Source organism: Xyrauchen texanus, chromosome 43 (assembly GCF_025860055.1).
Source record: "Xyrauchen texanus isolate HMW12.3.18 chromosome 43, RBS_HiC_50CHRs, whole genome shotgun sequence".
Classification (NCBI taxonomy): domain Eukaryota; kingdom Metazoa; phylum Chordata; class Actinopteri; order Cypriniformes; family Catostomidae; genus Xyrauchen; species Xyrauchen texanus.
In genome coordinates this window covers 9,294,992-9,314,556 of record NC_068318.1, presented here as the reverse complement: position 1 = coordinate 9,314,556, position 19,565 = coordinate 9,294,992, and the positions used below count along the sequence as shown (strand labels likewise).

General features: G+C 36.7%; 1 protein-coding gene across 1 annotated transcript; it reads right to left on the bottom strand.

Moving 5' to 3' along the window:
- Positions 1–3,809: 3,809 nt before the first annotated feature.
- On the bottom strand, positions 3,810–18,961 carry LOC127635505 (dopamine beta-hydroxylase-like). The gene is given in 6 exon segments (XM_052115593.1): positions 3,810–3,894; positions 3,896–3,916; positions 3,918–4,005; positions 4,702–4,765; positions 9,737–9,782; positions 18,891–18,961. Coding segments are annotated over 6 exon segments (375 nt in total).
- Between the last annotated feature and the right edge of the window lie 604 nt (positions 18,962–19,565).

Genomic DNA, 19,565 nt, shown 5'->3' with positions numbered 1-19,565 from the left:
AATGCCACTTGGACACAGGCCGGGGCCTGATCAGCCTCGGTCGGGTCGCCTGGACGAGGGTGTCTGTTGTAAGACCCGAAACACCCAGTGACTCCTGGAAACAACACTGATGATGTGTCCAAGGTTGTGCATCAGTAGATGTTTCTGTAAAAAGCATTCTAATTATTATTTTTAATTTGTGTAAGTCATTTTCCGCCTGCATGTTTAGAAGAATATTTACAACTTAAATGGAAATGGATCTTTTTTTGATCACTTCATCATTTTAATTGCTTTGTCATTTCTTTGGAGTGCAATTTGAATTTAGAAATGCATTGTATTTGTATTTTTATTTTTTTATATGTAATTAATGATTTTAATTTTCAATGCAAAATCACTAAACAAGAATATTCACCGATCCCTCGGCCTGGGGGTTGCTGATGTAATTGGATATTGTGAGATATATATATATAAGGAGGGAAATATATATATATTTTTTTTTCGGGTTTAATTTCTTATCTGCTAAAATTGCTCTCTGCTCCAAATTCTTTATATTGCCCCCTCCCCCCTTAGTGTGGCCAAAGCTTGAGCAACAATAGAATGCAAGACATGAAAAAATTATGCAAAAACATTTATAATTAGGACTGGCCGATATATAGAATATTTACAATATAATCGCGATGATTTTACTGACTATATAATATATAGCGTAAATAATTAATAATTATCGTAAAGACAGCAAAGATTTTATTGCAGCTTTTATTTGGCCACTGCACTTCCTCAAAGAGGACATGTAATTAGACAAATTTCACAAAATGCTGCAGGTTCACACAATCGCACAATTCCAAATATTTGTTTTATTAGGCTACTATGTATCATTGTATAAGTGAAAACATTTATATATAATTCTTCCATGTGTTTAGTTTTTTATTATTAGTTTAATTTTACTTCATGCATTAAAAATTTTGAATCAACTTGACTAGTGTTAAGTTGAAATTATTGTTCCTCTGAAAACAAAAACAAAGAACTTTTAAGCCTTTTCAGAGCAAATACATAATTATCGAGATATACTGTACATGTATATTGGATATCGTCAATTGGCTAAAAAATATTGAGATATCATTTTAGTGGCCATATCACCTAGCCTTATTTGTAATCACATTACTATACTCCTTACATTAACCCCACAGCACTGAGACCAAAATGGTGTTCTACCATGTACTGTACTTCTTTGCAAATGTATTATCTTGCTAGCCAGAGATCAAAAGGGATGTGATGTCCAAAGCACAGCGGCCCTGATTTTCGGGGCACGAATATTCAGAACAAACATGCTGATTTTCTGCAAGATTGTTGTTTTCACTAGGGTTCTAAATTAAATCTTGAACAAAGCTCTTGATAAATGAGATGAAATGAGCTGCAAACACATGGACTCTGTGTTCATATGCTGTATGATGACATACATGTGTACAGTATGTGCTCAGATTTACCACAGTAATTTTGTTCCTGTCTTCTGTGTTATATGTGCGCTTTGTCATGAGAACATCACCCTGTGGGGCTGACACGCATAAAGTAGCAAGCACAAATGTTCAGATCAGGTTCACAGCTATTTGTAGAACATGTTAGAGAAATGTGAGTGTTCAGGCGCTGGCAGGTTAGCATTAAATTGGCAGGCTCAGTAGAGTGTGTGGGTGCTGCTATTGACAGTCTGAATGCAGCAGATCTGAGCTTTTGTTGGTTGCTTGCTGGCTGCGGGCGTATCTCACTTTCTCTAATGTAAATATGCTTCAGATTTTAAACGAGCAAAAACGTTCACCATCTTCTTTAATACACCGATTAATGGATTTGTTTTAGATTTTGCACTACGTATGTGTATGTATGAAGGTGTGTGTCTGTGTGTATTTTTTATTATCTATGTCTTGCTGCTGTTTTTGTGTTGCTTTTGTATTGTTGTGCACTGGAAGCTCCTGTCACCAAGACAAATTCCTTGTATGTGTAAACATACTTGGCAATAAATCTGATTCTGATATAATCTAAAACTCACAAAAATAAGTGTTGGTTTAACCCTTTAAAGCCTCACTTATTAAATCATAGTCAGACAACTATATTTTTTGAAATTGAGCTTTTTTTTAGCTATAGACAAAATCAAAAATAAAAATTTTTTGTGATTTTTATTTGTATCATATTTAATACATCAGGATTTATATAATCCTCATAATCATCCTGAGACTCCGCAATTAATTTTAGTACAGGACTTTGTTTTTAAGTTTTTCTGTAACACTTCACAATAAGGTTTCATTAATATCAGTTAATAAATGCTGTAAAAGTATTGTTTGTTTTTAGTTTATGTTAAAAGGAATAATTCACCCAAAAATGAAAATTCTCTCATCATTTACTCACCCTCATGCCATCCCAGATGTGGATGACTTTCTTCTGCAGAACACAAATTATGATTTTTTTTTTAAGAATATTTCAGCTATGTGGGTCCAAACAATGCCAATGAATTGTGACCAAAACTTTGAAGGTCCAAAAATAACAAAGGCAGCATAAAAGTAATCCATAAAACTCAGCAGTTTAATTCATGTCTTCAGAAGCAATCCAATCAGTTTTGGGTGAGAACAGACCAGAATATAACTCCTTTTTCACTATAAATCTTGACATACGCAGTCTCCTTGGTGATCTTGATTTCAAACGTGATTACACTTCCTATAGCGCCTACTAGATCTCTGCACATGCGTGCCTAGGAAGTTTAATCGAGCTTGAAATCATGATCATGCTTAGAGAATGCAATGGCAAGATGTACGGTGAAAAAGGAGTTATATTCTGGTCTGTTCTCACCCAGTACCGCTTCTGAAGACATGAATTAAACCGCTGAGTTTTATGGATTACTTATATGTTTCCTTTTGTGATTTTTGGAGCTTCAAAGTTTTGATCAGCATTCACTTGCATTGTTTGAAACTTTATATTGCATTGTGTGAATATATATATATATATATACTTGAGAACCAATGACATCAATGGTGAAGGGGAAGATTTTCAGTGAATAACAACTTAAGTTCAGTCTGTTCCTCACACAAGGCTGTTGTATGGCTTCAGCAGACTTTGTATATAGTGCACGAGTCATCCATTAACTGTACTATTATGGTGTTTTTGCCCTTTTTATGGAGCTAGGTAGTTCCTGGTCAATGTGTGCTTTCTTTGCATGGAAAAGGGTGGTTAGAACATTTTGCTAAACTTCACCTTTCGAGTAGAAAGAAAGTTATACAGGTATGGAAAGACATGAGGTTGAGAAATCAAATCAAATCCCTTTATTGTCACTCAACCATATACACAAGTGCTACAGTGGGTGAAAGTCTTGGGCACAGTTCTAAGCAACATAGCAGTATGACAATTACAACAAACAATAAATGATGACCGATGAACTAAATGTCTACATTTACTTCTTTAGTACTAACAATCAGATGATGAACTATTCCTCTTTCTTATATTTTTTTGTTATATAACATTGTTTTAAAAATTCTTCCTTTTCTTAATGATTTTTTGCCACTGTGGGCTGGTTTCTTAGATTATTATTACACACAGATCAGGATAAGAAAGTATTTTTAGTGCTTTTATAGTCTTTTAGTTCCTTGTGATGGCATAATTGTCTCAAAATTAAGCTTAAATCTGTTTTCAAGAAACCACCCAATGAGTTTTAATTGAATTGCAACCCAGAATGCAGTTATAACTGTATGGGATGGATTCATCTTCAAGTCAGAATTCAGTTGCTTTGCTTAATTTGTTTAGTGTTGATGTATTGTGTCTCATTTGGACTCATGTGCAGTCAAGTCATCATTTCACAATGTTTGTTTGTGTGAGGAAGCTCGAACCGTCTGTGTGCACTTGGCAGTGCAGTAGCCATTTAGCTGGAAAGAGCGCTGGTGGGGGAATGACCATGACGGGTGTACACTTGCCCAAACTCCATGATGACTGCGTCAAACCTCCTCAGAGATGGAGTGTACCACAAACTAATGCCTGAGGAATCTCTCCATCCTGTGACACAAACACACACACACACAGAACAAGTGAAGAGGAGTTTTGTTTTCAGAAATAACAGCAAGTTTGTTGGTTTAATTCATCTAGTAAGGAGTTTAGAAGAAAATTTGTAGCGGGAGATGAGTCAGACTTAATTAGGCAAAAACATGGGCTCCTAGATATGTCTATTTTTCCTGAAGACAATGTGAGAGTTGCTCATCCATGAAAAATGCTCCACCATGATGCTAGGATGTTGTATATGGTTGTCAGGGTGTTGCTCTGTGATTGCAATGTTGTTCCTAAGTGGTTGATAAGGTGTTGCTATGTGGTTGCTAGTGTATTCTGGATAGTTGCCCAGGTGATCCTAAATGGTTCGTAAGGTGTTCTGAGTGGTTTTAGTGCAACATCCCACACACAAGTTAATGTTCTTTTACTATAGATTTTCACTTTCACTTCCACATTCTACTTTCGTTTTGATTTTTGACGATTCAAATTCTTTGTGCATATCGCCACCTACTGGTTGGTTCAGAGGTGGAGATTTACAGTATAAAAAAAAGGACTTAAATATTGTTCTTTTCACACCCACACTTATCATATCACTTCAGAAGACACATATTTAACTACTGTTGTCGTATGGATTACTTTAAAACTGCCTTTATATGCTTTTTGGATCTTCAAAGTTCTGGCCACTATTCACTTGTCAGCCGGGTTAACTTGCAAACCTAGAAGATCCATTTCCTCCCAGAGGCAAACCAGCATCAGCAAAGTAATAGAATGGCTGTGCATGTACAAACACAGAATTACGTATATAGTGGCAAAAGTATTTAAACACTTGGACACACTTAAAATGTCTGAATATCATTGCATTAGATAATAAAATGTAAAAACAAAAGGCATCTGCAAACAAATGATGCTAGAGATTTTCTCAGTACTAATTTGACTTTTCTAAGCCATTTTTGCAATGGCTTTTAGACAACTGGTCCCAAAATTATTTTAGTGGATGTGTAAAGTCAGTTCCCATCAACTTCCCCTCAACTCTGATACAGAACTTTAACCATGTATTGGCTAGTGATGATTCATATTAGTATGCTAAACACATGATGATGGGAAACATGAAAACACATGAAATTTACATGACATTTTTACATTTCCTCTCCCCATCGAGTCCCATGCAAAGCATGCTGGGAACTGGAAATCCCCTGCCCAGTTGCATCAATGCTGCATTGACACCACAAAAAGTATTCATATAATCCATTTTACAAATTTAGATGGATAGAACACAATTATATCAAGTAGTAACAAAATGTTATAGAATTGTGTTGCTTTAGGTTATTTTAATAAAGTATGTTGAACAAGCTGCAAAAATACTTTTGTTAGTGGCTTCTGGAACAACCAGAGGGTGAGTGAATGCAGGGGCGGGTCTACGTGGTGGCCATGGGGGGCACCGGCCCCTCTCTGCAATTCGATTGGCCACCCCAGGTGCCCCCCCTATAAGATGTCTTGTGATTGGTTCATTTTACGGCCAGTCAGTGTATAGACTCTACTGAAGTTCGTGATTCAAAGAATTTATTTTTTTTTTTTTAAAGCTTAATAAAGTCATCTTTATTGCCAAAAAAAGGATACAAATCACAAGTGACTTATCAAAATATACATAACAATTTTCTTAAATAACTACTGTCTACAATTGCCGTAAATTGTTTCGACATACTTTTTTTATATTTTTCATTATCCTTCAACAACACAAACAAACAAGGTACATCAACAAATCTCTGAATATAACCTCAATTGTTCAGCCATAGGTTGAGCATAGCTAGTACAAAGAACAGAAAACACACATGAACAAACCAATAATTAAATAGAAAAAAACAAAAATCAATAAAATGAAAAAATTAATAAAAAGGGACTTTTTAAATTAATTTAAACGTATCCAAAATAGAAATCAGTTTAAGGGCTTTCTGATTTTTAACAAATTTTAAAGATTTGCACAAGAGTTTAACCTCATTCATCCAGTGATTAAAGTTGGGTTTAGATTTAAACCATCTGCATTTAAAAACATTCCAAAACATAACAAGAAATTAATAACAAAATCACAATCTTTTTTTTCCAGACAAACACCAAACCTAATTAACTTCCATGTGAGAGGTGGGAGTTCAACCCTCCTAGACCTTAACCAATTCTGCACCTCACTCCAAAAGGGGCACCAGATCACAGTCAAAGACGACATGCTCTAGATTTTCAATATTTGTTTCACAAAAAACACAATTATTCACATCAAAATTAAATTTCAATCTTAAAAATTCTTTAGTAGGATAAATCTCATTTAAAATGTTGAAGTTCACCTCCTTAGGTTTAGGAGGGAGAGGAAAAAATAAATAATTTTTCCTAATTTTTTTTATTTCAACCTTATCAAAATCTTTAAGCACGTATTCCCGTCTAATTGGGTTTGGGTAATAAGCCTGTAAAAAAAAAATTCTAATGACTCTATTTGTACATTTTTTATCACAAAAATCATAACCTTCTAAGGAGAGCTGTCTCAGTACTGGATATTTTGGAGTACAACATGTCTTCTTTAACAATTAATCTTAAAGGAATTGGTATAGCTCTAATCATTCTATTAAAAATATTAACGGTACACTGTACTTGGAATTTCTCACAAAACTCTCTATACAGTAACAAATTTCCATTATCATCCAAGAAATGGGCAATAGCCCAAATCCCTTTAGATATCTATTCTTCAAGATATACAGATTTTCTGCCAAATTTTATATATCTACTATTCCACACTGGAGTGTTGTGAGGAGTGAAGTTATGTTTGAACAATAGTTTCCAATAGAGCAGCACTTGCTGATGGAAGGCTGAAAGTTTAACTGGTAACGAGGTGCTCTCAAAGTCACAACATAACAGACAGTGTATTCCCCCCAGTTTGTTAAAGATAGCATTGGGGACAATAAACCAAAAGGAGTGGCTATTTTGAATGAAGGATTTTAACCATTTCAATTTCAAAACACCATTCATAATGTCAAAATCGATAGCATTCACCCCACAGTCGTCATATTTTTTAATCATGTCATCTCCTTTCTAATGTACTGACACTTATTTCTCCAAATAAATTTAAAATTCACCTTATTTATTAATTTAATCATTCGTGTTGATATGGGCAAGGAGAAGGCTGGATAGATGAGTCTGTACAAACTATCCATTTTAGATAAAAGGACCCTTCCAAAAATGGTAAGATCCCTCTGCAGCCATCTATTCAATATGGACTTACATTTATCTGTTATTCAACACATTTTTATTCTCCATAACATCTTTATCTTTAGAAATAATAATCCCCAAATATTTAAGTTCCCTTTTAATTTGTATATTAGATAATGACTGCAAAGGAAACTCATGCAGTGTTAACATTACACATTTGTTTAGGTTTAAATGTGCCCCGAAGCTTTAGAAAACTGGTTAATAGAATGTAAAGCTCATGGAATTTGATATTCATTCTTTAGAAACAATGTTGTATCGTCAGCAAACTGACTTATAAGTATATGTCTATCCAACACTGAAAGACCTTCAATACCATTACGTTTAATCAATATAGATAATAACTCTGCAACCATTATAAATAATAACGGTGAGCTTGCCAGTCACCACCGAAACAGAAGAATCCAGCTGTTTTAGTTGAGGTCTGCCTTCTTTCTTTTTTGACTGTTTTCCTCTCTTTCTGCTACTGTTTTTATTGTTTCTAAACTAAAGACTGTTCTTTAATATATTAGCAGAGCACAATGTAATGATCCATAGTTTATTTTGAAACTGTGGTGTTTTCATTTGAACTGTTACAGTGCTAAAACTTTAACTCTGTGTTACTCAGCTTTTTTGTAAATTAATCTGAAAGAAATGTTGAATGAAACACTATGATGTTTTGGCCAAACCATTTGAATTATTACAGTGGAGGGAATTAAAAAAATATATATTATTATTTGAAAGAGATTGTGAATAAAACTACTGTATATTGTAATGGCCAAACATATTAAAAGAAAATAGTTGACATCGTTTCTGCTTCTGGGTTTTTAAAATTGCGCATTATTAAAATTGCTTTTATTTTATAAACTTGTTAGTTTTATGAAAACACTAAAAATAATAAACACTGGCTCTCAAATTTAACTTAATGGATATATACAGGGATGACAAAAAACTAAATTAATCAAAAATGTGCTTTATTACTACATTTGTTTACAAGTAACTTTATTCAAGTTAAAAAAATTATAAAATCAATAGGATTTACGTAATATACTGTAGAATTTATTTTTTTGGTCACTGGCGGCCACCCCGTTTGGAGGCAATGCCCTAGCATGGCCCCCCCACTGAAAATGCTCTAGACACGCCCCTGAGTGAATAATTATAGAATTAACATTTTTACACTTTACCTTTAATGCGAGTGATTTTGTTGTTTTTTGCAGTTGCTTCTGATTTATCAGACTAACAAAGAGTTTTGAGACAAAGCACAAGAAGTTTAGGAACCACTGCTGTAGAGCCATGACACTTCATGGCCACATTATTTTAGACTTCGTCTTCTCTGAAAACACGAAAAAAACATTTTATATAACCGCCCTCCTTCCTCCTCCAGTTTCTCACCCCTTTCCCATGTCTTTCTCTCTCCATCACACCCTCCCTGTCTCTCACCCACTCCCCCCCCCCCACTTTTCTCTCACCAGGCATCAAACAATATTTAAAAACAAAATGATGAAAAAAGAAACGAGAAACCGCAATCTCCTGAAGAAAAAAACCACAATCTCATCTCTCCAGCTTGGCACTAGCAGCAAGCAGAACACATGATTTGAGTTTGTTTTACTCCCATGTAATCCTCTTGGAAGCTTCTTTCTCTCAATCTCTCTGAGCTATGCATCAGTCCCTCGCTCCATAGATGATTTATCAGGATTCCTCTGCATTCAGATTGGCAAGAAGCTCTGCTCAAAACCAAAAAAACATGACTGCACCTAACAAGAGTGGGCGAACTGGCGCAGATAAAACCCATCTGTATGCTTGCCTCATAAAATGAACTTCTAAAGATGCTCATGATTATATGCTCTTTGTTTTGTTTGAACTCGCTCAACTTAGATCTAAAGTGGGAAGAACTGATTTGAAGAGTGACCTCTATGGATTTGATTAATTTGAAACATACTGTAGAAGATTTGAAGACCACAAAAACACGTGACCATGGGCTCAAAAGCTCCAAAAAGGACAAAAAAGCACAGTTAGATGAAGAAGACTGTAGTCCATATGGCTCGTACACTATATTTCAAGTCTTCTACGATATCAAAAATCATGGAAAACACACACCTACAATTATTTTTTTGTTGGTTTTTATTTTTGTGCCAGTCTTCTCCCGATAGCCTTATTGTTTGAAGAACAGACTGATTACAGCACTTTTAAATTGTAGTCTGTTCCTCACATAAAGTTCTTGCATGACTTCAGAGAATTGTGCATGGGCCAAATGAACTACTTTTATGGTACTTCTTTAGTGACATTCTGTCCTTTCTTGAGGTTAACAGCCATGGTCACCATCTACTTTCATTGAAGGAAAAAGAGCAGCTGAGGCATCATTAGACAAAATATCTACTTTTGTTCTATGGAAGAAAGAGAATAATGCAGATTTGGAATAACATAGGTGAGAGCAAATAAAGACAGAATTTTTTAAACTTCTCATTTAATATTGGGATTGTTGGTTGGGATTGTATTTGAGAAACTGTAGTTTCCGTACTTCAGCTACCAAGGCCCAGGCAGCCAGAATGTGGAAGCAGATCACCCTGTAGGGATTTATTGTGGGTTAACAACCAGCTGACTGTACATTATCCCATACAGAAACCTCAACAGGCTGATCAGGACCCCGACGTTGAAATCAACCTACGATATACGTTGAAGTTCTGTTGTTGCTTATTTTGTGAAAATGACCATCTGACTCCTCATTATTCAGCTTATTTCAAGACTACTTGCCAAATAAACAAATAATTGGACAAGAAACATTTATTTGAATTTCAATTATTTATTAGCTTACTTGTAGAGATCTCACCGTGAGCAGGAGAGATGGCTCGCAGAACCCTGATGAGTGGTCTGATACGTCCTTAATCTCCGGGTGTGCAGTAGTTACAGAACATCTGACTGCTGGATGGTGCCATTGACCAATCAGAATAGAGTATTCCAGAGAGCCGTATAATAATATGTATTATAACTGTAGCATTGTCTGAGAACAGTGTTATAATAAATAATTGGACTCCCACAAAATAATTAGACTCCCACAAAATATGATTTGCACAAGTTAGCACAAAAGTTGAATCTATAGCAAAATTGTCAACCTTATATATATATATATATATATATATATATATATATATATATATATATATATATATATATATATATATATAGAAATCTAACAGATGTGACCCAAGCAATCGATGCTTTAGTGCCAGCCTCCTTTCAGTTTCCAAAAGTAGAGGAGCTTTTATCATTCGTTTCCCTTTATCTCATGTTTAATTCACTGCTGGCTTGTATCGTTGTTTGCTTGGAAAACAGACATGAGCATGGATTATCGAACTCTATGGAGTGGTTTAGGATTTCCTAACTTGAATTTTGTAAACTAATATAAGATCCCTAAATATGGCTTGGACTCTTCCTTCAGCGAATGTCTATAAGAGTCCAGTGTTTCCTGCACCAAATCAGAAATTCTATTTATTATCTTATATAAAAGTTCTATACCCGAGCTTGAAGTATGAATTGAATTTGATAACATCAAAATGCTGCCAATATATATACACAGTGCATCCGGAAACATTCAGCATTCACAGCGCTTCATTTTTTTCCACATTTTGTTGTTACAGCCTTATTCCAAAATGAATTAAATTCATTATTTTCCTCAAAATTCTACAAACAATACCCCATAATGACAACATGAAAGAATTTTGTTTGAAATCTTTGCAAATTTATAAAAAATTAAAAATGAAAAAAATCACATGTGCATAAGTATTCACAGCCTTTGCTCAATACTTTGTTGAAGCACCTTTGGCACCAATTACAGCCTCAAGTCTTTTTTAATATGTAACAATCTTGGCACACCTATCTTTGGGCAGTTTCTCTCATTCTTCTTTGCAGGACTTCTCAAGCTCCATCGGGTTGGATGGGAGCATCGGTGCACAGCCATTTTCAGATCTCTCCAGAGATGTTCAATCGGGTTCAAGTCTGGGCTCTGGCTGGGCCACTCAAGGACATTCACAGAGTTGTCTCGTAGCCACTCCTTTGTTATCTTGGCTGTGTGCTTGGGGTCGTTGTCCTGTTGGAAGATGAACCTTCGCCCCAGTCTGAGGTCCTCTGAGCGCTCTGGAGCAGGTTTTCATCAAGGATGTCTCTGTACATTGCTGCATTCATCTTTCCCTCGATCCTGACTAGTCTCCCAGTTCCTGTCGCTGAAAAACATCCCCACAGCATGATGCTGCCACCACCATGCTTCACTGTAGGGATGGTATTGGCCAGGTGATGAGCAGTGCCTGGTTTCCTCCAGACATGACGCTTGCCATTCAGGCCAAAAAGTTCAAGCTCTGTTTCATCAGACCAGAGAATTTTGTTTCTCGTGGTCTGAGAGTCCTTAGGTGCCTTTTGGCAAACTCCAGGCAGGCTGTAATGTGCCTTTTACTGGGGAGTGGCTTCCGTCTGGCCACTCTACCATACAGGCCTGATTGGTGGATTGCTGCAGAGATGGTTGTTCTTCTGGAAGGTTCTCCTCTCTCCACAGAGAAATGCTGGAGCTCTGTCAGAGTGACCATCGGGCTCTTGGTCACCTCCCTGACTAATGCCCTTCTCCCCCGATCGCTCAGCTTAAGGAAGAGTCCTGGTGGTTCCAAACTTCCATTTATGGATGATGAAGGCCACTGTGCTCATTGGGATCTTCAATGCAGCAGAAATGTTTCTGTACCCTTCCTCAGATCTGTGCCTTGATACAATCCTATCTTGGAGGTCTACAGACAATTCCTTGGACTTCATGGCTTGGTTTGTGCTCTGACATGCACTGTTAACTGTGGGACCTTATATAGACAGGTGTGTGCCTTTCCAAATCATGTCCAATCAACTGAATTTACCACAGGTGGACTGTGTCAAGCTGTAGAAACATCTCAAGGATGATCAGTGGATACAGGATGCACCTGAGCTCAATTTTGAGTGTCATGGCAAAGGCTGTGAATACTTATGTACTTTTTTTTTTTAATAGGTTTGCAAAGATTTCAAACAAACTTCTTTCACGTTGTCATTATGGGTTATTGTTTGTAGAATTTTGAGGAAAATAATGAATTTAATCCATTTTGGAATTAGGCTGTAACATAACAAAATGTGGAAAAAGTGAAGCGCTGTGAATACTTTCCAGATGCACTGTATATCTATCGTCTTTCTATTGCTTTGTCTTCGCTGGATGCACTCAGAAAAATACAGTGTGACGAGTATTTGTGACAAGTAGTCTAATTTACAAACTAATGACCCTAATAATTCCTTTAATGAATCACACAAGACAATGTATCAGTTTAATTCAGTCTGATGAACCCTTCAGTAAATTAACTCAATGAATCTGTCAGAGTGGTTACTGAATAAAAGGATGAGGGGCGTCCCGCTGCAAAAGCAGCATTCTGTATAAAACTTTTAGAGAAGTAACAGCACACTTTTCCTCAACAAACCACATGATTTGAGGTATCATTCATGTCCAACACAAACCAATGTGGCTATGGCAAACACTACTGATTATCAGATTCAGTTCACATCACCCCAAACTTTTTCCCCAAAAATAACAAGATATAATTGGTCAAGTTACCTGGCACGCTCCAATTATTGACCATGTCTCTTAAAGTTCACATAGAAAGGTTATATGTAAAGATATGATACAAGTGGCTTTGAAGTTACCATGACAATGTGGTTCTTGGGCATGTTGGGGGAGTTGTTGGGCTGATATATGTGCCACCAGTAGGTGGTCTCCTGTGTGGGGATGATGACATCAGGGATCAGGATGCCTAAGGTCTGTACATCTCTCGGGAGAGGAGGGGACAGAGTATCTGGATGCAAGAGAAGGACTTGCTGGGCAGGGGGCGGGACCCATTGAGCTCAAGAAGACAGGACTTTCTGCCTAATATCTCCTTTTGTGTTTCGCAGAATTAAGTAAGTCATACAGGTTTGGAACGACATGAGGGTGAGTAAATAATGACAGAATTTTCATTTTGGTGTGAACTTTTCCTTTAAACCAAATAAAAGTTATATTCTACAAATAAGATATTTAATATGTTCAACTGAACCTCTTTTCTTACCCTTAAGAGCATTCAAGGAGACTACGAAATAGGATAAAAAAACGTTCTCTCTGACCCTTTTTATTTGTCATGCTCCTACCCTCCCTAGCTGCAGTTATACTTGAATTTATTTAGCACTGTGCCTCTATGATATAGTCATGTGTGTCGCAGGTGCTGAAATGGTCTTTTGAAGAGCAGAAAGAAGCCTTCAGCGGAGCGATGAGTATCCAGCAGCTGATAGTCCTGATGAGTGTCCAACATTGCACAACCTTCACTATTCAAAAATGTTTTAAAATCAATTGTGCTTGAGAATATTTGTCCAAATACTGTACATAAACTAATATTTTTGACTAATATTTGGTACATGCTGTATATGAATACATGAATATTCAGTGAGGAATCCAGAGGTGATCAAAATGGCATCAGATTTGCCATTGGCAATCTCAACCACTGCAGTACTGAATTGTTAAAGTGCTTTTAAAGACACACAAACTTTATGGGTCCCGTCTTAAGATTTGTGTTAAAGCTCTTTCTCTTTTCTCCATTATCTTTTCAACAATTATATAATGTCAGGGTAACTTTCATCAATTATATTAGCAAATATTGTATTTATACAAATAGGGCTGTCAATGCCCTAAATAATAAAATAAAATTATAAATAGGCAATAATATAAATTATATTTAATAAATATAATAATTAAAATACATTACATTATTGTGGCAGACAAATAAGCATTCATAAGACAATACAAAAAGTTGCTTTGAAAGGCACTATACGTTTTTTTTCTAAATCATTGAACAGAAGTCTATCATTGGCCTTCAATCCATAGCAAACCCTTTTGGAACTGAATTTGTCTATTTAAGTGGACAAATTAGAGCATCTCACTTCATTTATGTCGTGCCATAAACACTGTTTTCACATCTTGAGATCCCTGCATTCAGAGTTGCACTCTGTCCTGCTGTGTATAAACACATCTGTCCTCATCTTGTGCTGTTTGCTGTCAGTAAATGTGGTTTGTTGCATCTACAGCTACGTGTTACCTGTTTAGATTTAGTTGTGCATCAGCCTACAAAAACATTTGGTAAAGATTTAAAAAAGGTAAATATCAATGGAAGTTTACTGATGGAATATTACATATGATCTGGTTGAATATTAAGGCATTGCTAAGTGGTTGCTATTGGGTGTTCTGGGTAGATACTAATGTGTTGCTAGGTCAATAAATGTTGAATTTTATTTTATTATTTTTATATAGTGACTTTCTGGGTACTCAAGGTCAATTTACAATACTTTGAGACACAATGATATAGGTTATATACATTTCACACAACAATATCACATGGAGTAATAACTAAAGAAGAGATATGCTTTGAGTTAGGTTTTGAAATCTTGTAGGGTGTGAGGTTGCGAAGTGAAAGAGGAATGGAGTTCCATAATGAGGGTGCAGAGATACAGAAAGCCCTGCCACCGAAGGATGAAAGCTTGAACCGTGGTACCTGTAGTAGGCTGGAGCCCATGGACCTAAGTGAGTGAGCTGGGGTGTATAGATGAATGAGATTAGAAATGTATGGAGCAAGACCATGTAACGCTTTAAATATAATGAGGAGTATCCTGTATTGAATGCGGTAGTGAACTGGCAGCCAATGTAGGCTTTGAAGAATAGGCGTGATCTGAGAAATTTTCTTTGAGTGAGCTGCAGAGTTTTGGATGTATTGGAGCTTAATTATTGTCTTTTTAGGCAGGCCATAGAAAGTGAATTGCAGTAATCAATTAGGGAAGTGATGAAGACATGAACTAAGGGCTTTATATCCTTGAAATCTAATATGTGACAAAGCTGAGCAATATGATTGAGAGGGAAGAAAGTCGATTTAGTGAGTGAGGAAATATGAGAAAGGAAGAATCAAAGATAATGCCTAGATTTTTAACAGCAGTGGAGGATTCAACTAGGACACCAGCAATGTTGACAGATTGCAAATATAGGCACGATGTGAGCCGTGATGGACCTATTCATAATAAATCTGTTTTATCAGTTTTAAGTGAGAGACATGCTGATATGGAGTCAGCAGGAATAGAAGCAGTGGGTTTAAAACGAATGTAAAGCTGAGTATCATCAGCATAACAATGAAAGTTAAAACTATGTTGGTTAATGTTATAGCTAAGCGGAAACATGTATATAATAAAGAGTAGGATTCCAAGCACCGAACCCTGTGGGACACCATGCATAACAGATGCAGTAGTGGACTTGGACTGGCGAATAAGCATGTAGTGTTGAAGGTAAGATAGGTACAGAATAATCCAGGAAAGGGCAGTGCCAGTAATACTGATAGCAGATAGATGTGAGATAAGTCTACTGTGAGAGATGGTGTCAAACGCAGAGCTAAGATCTAAGAAAATCAGAATGCTGACGTCGCCAGAGTCAGCGGCTAGGATAAGGTAATTTACAACTCTAAGGAGTGCGGTTTCAGTACTGTGTCGTGGGTGGAACCAGATTGAAAAATAGGTTATGCGAGGATAAATAAGATTGCAGTTGCATGGCTATAACTTTCTCTAACAGCTTTGATAGAAATGGCAAATTAGAGATTGGATGGAAGTTGTTCAAATCTGAGGGGGTCTAGACCTGGCCTTTTTAGGACTGGGATGACAGCCGCAGTCTTTAGTTCCAGGATGTTCTGGGTGGTTGCTAAGGTGATGTTAAGTGGTGTGCATAAACCATTTTCTCTATAATTTCACTTTTGAATTGAAAGACCTCTTGATGAGTGCAGTTTCTCCTGTTAGAAGAGGAATTTAGGGCAGGACACCTCAAAGGGCTTTAAAAAAAAACAATTTATTCAGTTTTTCACAACAAATAATGATTTGCTACTTGCTATATGTACTCAGAGACGGGTGGCATTAGGGGGAGGGGCTTTCTCATTTTAGAGAGCATATGACTGGACACTTGGAAATGAGTGTGTGCCCCTGAGTGCAAGATGATTTCATCAATATTTTTGGTCTGTTCCCTGTAAGAGTAACAGTCAATTTGAATGCATACATCTGCTAAAAAATAATTTATTCAACTCAAGGTGTAAATTAGTTACAAAGCTAACTGTGTAACTAAAAGCCACAAAATCAGATATTGATTTCGTGGCATCTAAATTTTCACTCCGTATCTATCTTCTGTATCTGTTTGTTTCATTTGTTTGTTCATTTGATTTTAAAGCTGAACACCCCTGTGAAGCCCACATTAATGTGTCTGTTCATCTCATGTCTCAGCAGTGATACAGTGTTTTGACTTGACTGTCTGTTACTCTTCTCACAGACAGATGCTGAGGGAGGTCGCGTGGACGGATGGCCATACATCATTTATTCAAGATGAACCAAACTGCTCAGCCCAAAGCTAAAAAATTAAATAAAACATTCATAATGAATGATGGGGGACTATGACACATGCGTGACCTTCAGCCTTCAACCACTTTATTTGGGGGTGCGGCAGACAAAAACCTAGAAAAGAGCTATTAAGCTCAATGTTTGGAGGAGTATTTCACCTCACAGCTAAACTTGAAAAGTGTGTGGGTGTCGACTGTATTCAGGCAATCGTAACAAGATCCATATAGCAAGACTGTTTGTTCAGTCTCAAGAGAAATGGAGAGAGACTTCTCTGACAAAAAGGTTACAAATTGGTTGGTTAGGCATGCTCCCATGAGTGATCTCATCATTGACCATCTAGTCATTCATAACACTAAACTTAACTTAACTGAAGTCACAACAAGGTTAATTAAATTAAAACTATGGCTTCTGCCAAAAACATGGTAACTGCAATATTACTATAGTAAAACCATGGTTAATTTTTACCAGATCAAAACTTTCTCTCAACTCCCTGACCTTCACTGTGATAAAATCACTGCGAGGAAATCAAACTTTTTATTTATTCATAAGTAGTGTTAAAGGAAATATAAAGAGTGGAGATGGGAAACAGGATGGGGAAAAAGTGGGACAGAAGGCGTGATCGAACCTGGGTCGATCTGCTAGTTTAGGACCTGTGAGGTGTCTGTTTCTCAAACTAGAGACTGTGATTTACTTGTCTTTTTATTGTGCATCTGGCCGTACACTTCCCTCTCTATCCTGGTTAGAGATTTTTTATTAGATTTTCTAATAAAAAGAAAATTGATTTTCAGGAGAAATGTGTTTCTTTTTGCCTATTTTAAAACCAACATTTGACTTGTAAGAACTCAATGCCTCTGCAAATGGCGAAACAAAAACCATGTATTGTGATTTCTATACAACAAACATACAAAAATATATGTGATTTGTGTACTATAGTAGCCTAGCATGCTATGGTAGCGTAACAATTTTCAATCATTCTAATAACAAGAACATTTTCTTGAGTACCAAATTAGGACTTTAGAATAATTTTTTTAAGGAATAGGTGACACAGTATATGTTTGCCATCACGGGTAAAGAAATTAAATAAATACCACTTAAAATATTTTTTTTCAAACCATAATAATAATTTTGGAAAGGAAACATCAAATTATTTCAAGAACAAAAATGACTTTGTGTTATAAAAATGAAAGTGTATATACTATATATAATAGAATTTCATAAAGCAACTTGTAACATAATTACTTGTAGATTTTCAGCAAACTACTTATTTACTCGAGTCATAATATTTCTCAGTACTTCTACTTGTACTCAAGTGAATTATTTCTCCAGTAGCAGTACTTAAGTAAAAAAAAACAATCAGTACTCTTTCCATCACTGGATATAACTGGAAAATCAACATTATGCCACAAATGCTGTTAATTGACAGCATATATAAAATCCAGAAAATTACTTTAATAGTGCTTTATAACAGTCGTGATTTATCAACAGTCTTGAGCTCATATCAGAGATGTCTATTGGGAGTCTTGGAAAGATTTTGTTCTTCAGGGGAAAATAAAAGACTGCACATTAGAAAGCATAAATGTCAAGTAATTATCACTAATGGAAACAAAAACACTAATAAAGGGAATGTGCTCTATTCTGCTCTTGTCTCTTTTATATTGCAGTGATCTCCATTGACCTGAAGGAGAGAGGTTTTGTAAGGCCAATAAGATAAAATAGATATTTAAATTATAAATCTAAATGCATATTTCTAAAAATATATTTATTGTTAAATTTAGAACATTATTATTCTAAATATTCTAAATTATTTTGTTACATGAGAATTGGTGGCCTGAAACAAGAGTCGATTATACAGTTTACTTGTCATTATACAACAATATTTGTGTACCCATATCATGGTTGTCCAATCAGAAACAAGTTTTGTATATTTATTGCATTATTTAATAATTGTTTTTATATCTGATATATAGTTTGTAAATATATAAAGCATATTTGTATACACGTGTGATGCATTTACTATGTCATTGAAGGGATACCTTATATTCAACATTTTACAGCATGTTTGACAGATTTGTGCTCTGCCATTTGGTGATAGAGAGACTATTTCTAAAGACAGTGCTTCTAGAGGGAAACACCTGTGTCTTTATCTTCTACTTGGCTTTCAAGAAATTAAAGGATACTGAGAGAGTGACGTGACCTAGGCGCTGACAGGATTGATGCAGGAGCTGTGCTCAGTGACCGACCTTGCCCTCCGGGCAATGAAGGTTACGTTACGGTGCAGAAAATGTCCACACTGTTGGTTCAGGAGCGCCATCTATGGCTGAACCTGGTCGAGATGCACAAGGCCGACAAGACATGCTTCTCCCTGGCTGGCCTATTCGGCGACACCGTCGAGAACTTTGCCCAACAGTTCTCGACAGTAAAGCAGCAGACGGAGGCCATCCAACACATCCCGCACCCCGTCTGCTCATTGCCAAGAGTGCCCTCCTGCGTCGGCTGCACTGCACTGCACTGCCACTGCAGCCCCGCCTGGGCATCGAGCCCCCCGCAGGAAGATGCCACCCATCTCATGGTCAGCCGCTAGGAAGAAGACCCCTGAGACAAGTGACCCAGGGATGCGAGAAGCCACTGCCTTGGAGCTGGTAAGCAGACCACTCCATCCCCCAGTGGAGGGCCGGGAAGAGAATCTTTTGTTCCCTTTTCCTTTTGTTCCGCTGCACACTCCAGTAGCTGCAGTACCCAAACATTCAACAAAAGAGCAGTTTCCTCAGTCCCTGGGTCGCATATCCGGTGTGTTCGACCGTCACCCCGACCACCAGCTTTTCTCTCTCTGGCAGGTTCAATGCCCCAGCGGCAGCTCCCCCACCCCGGTGCACCAAGCTGTAGCACAGATGTACTCAAACCCGGATGGTTTCGAC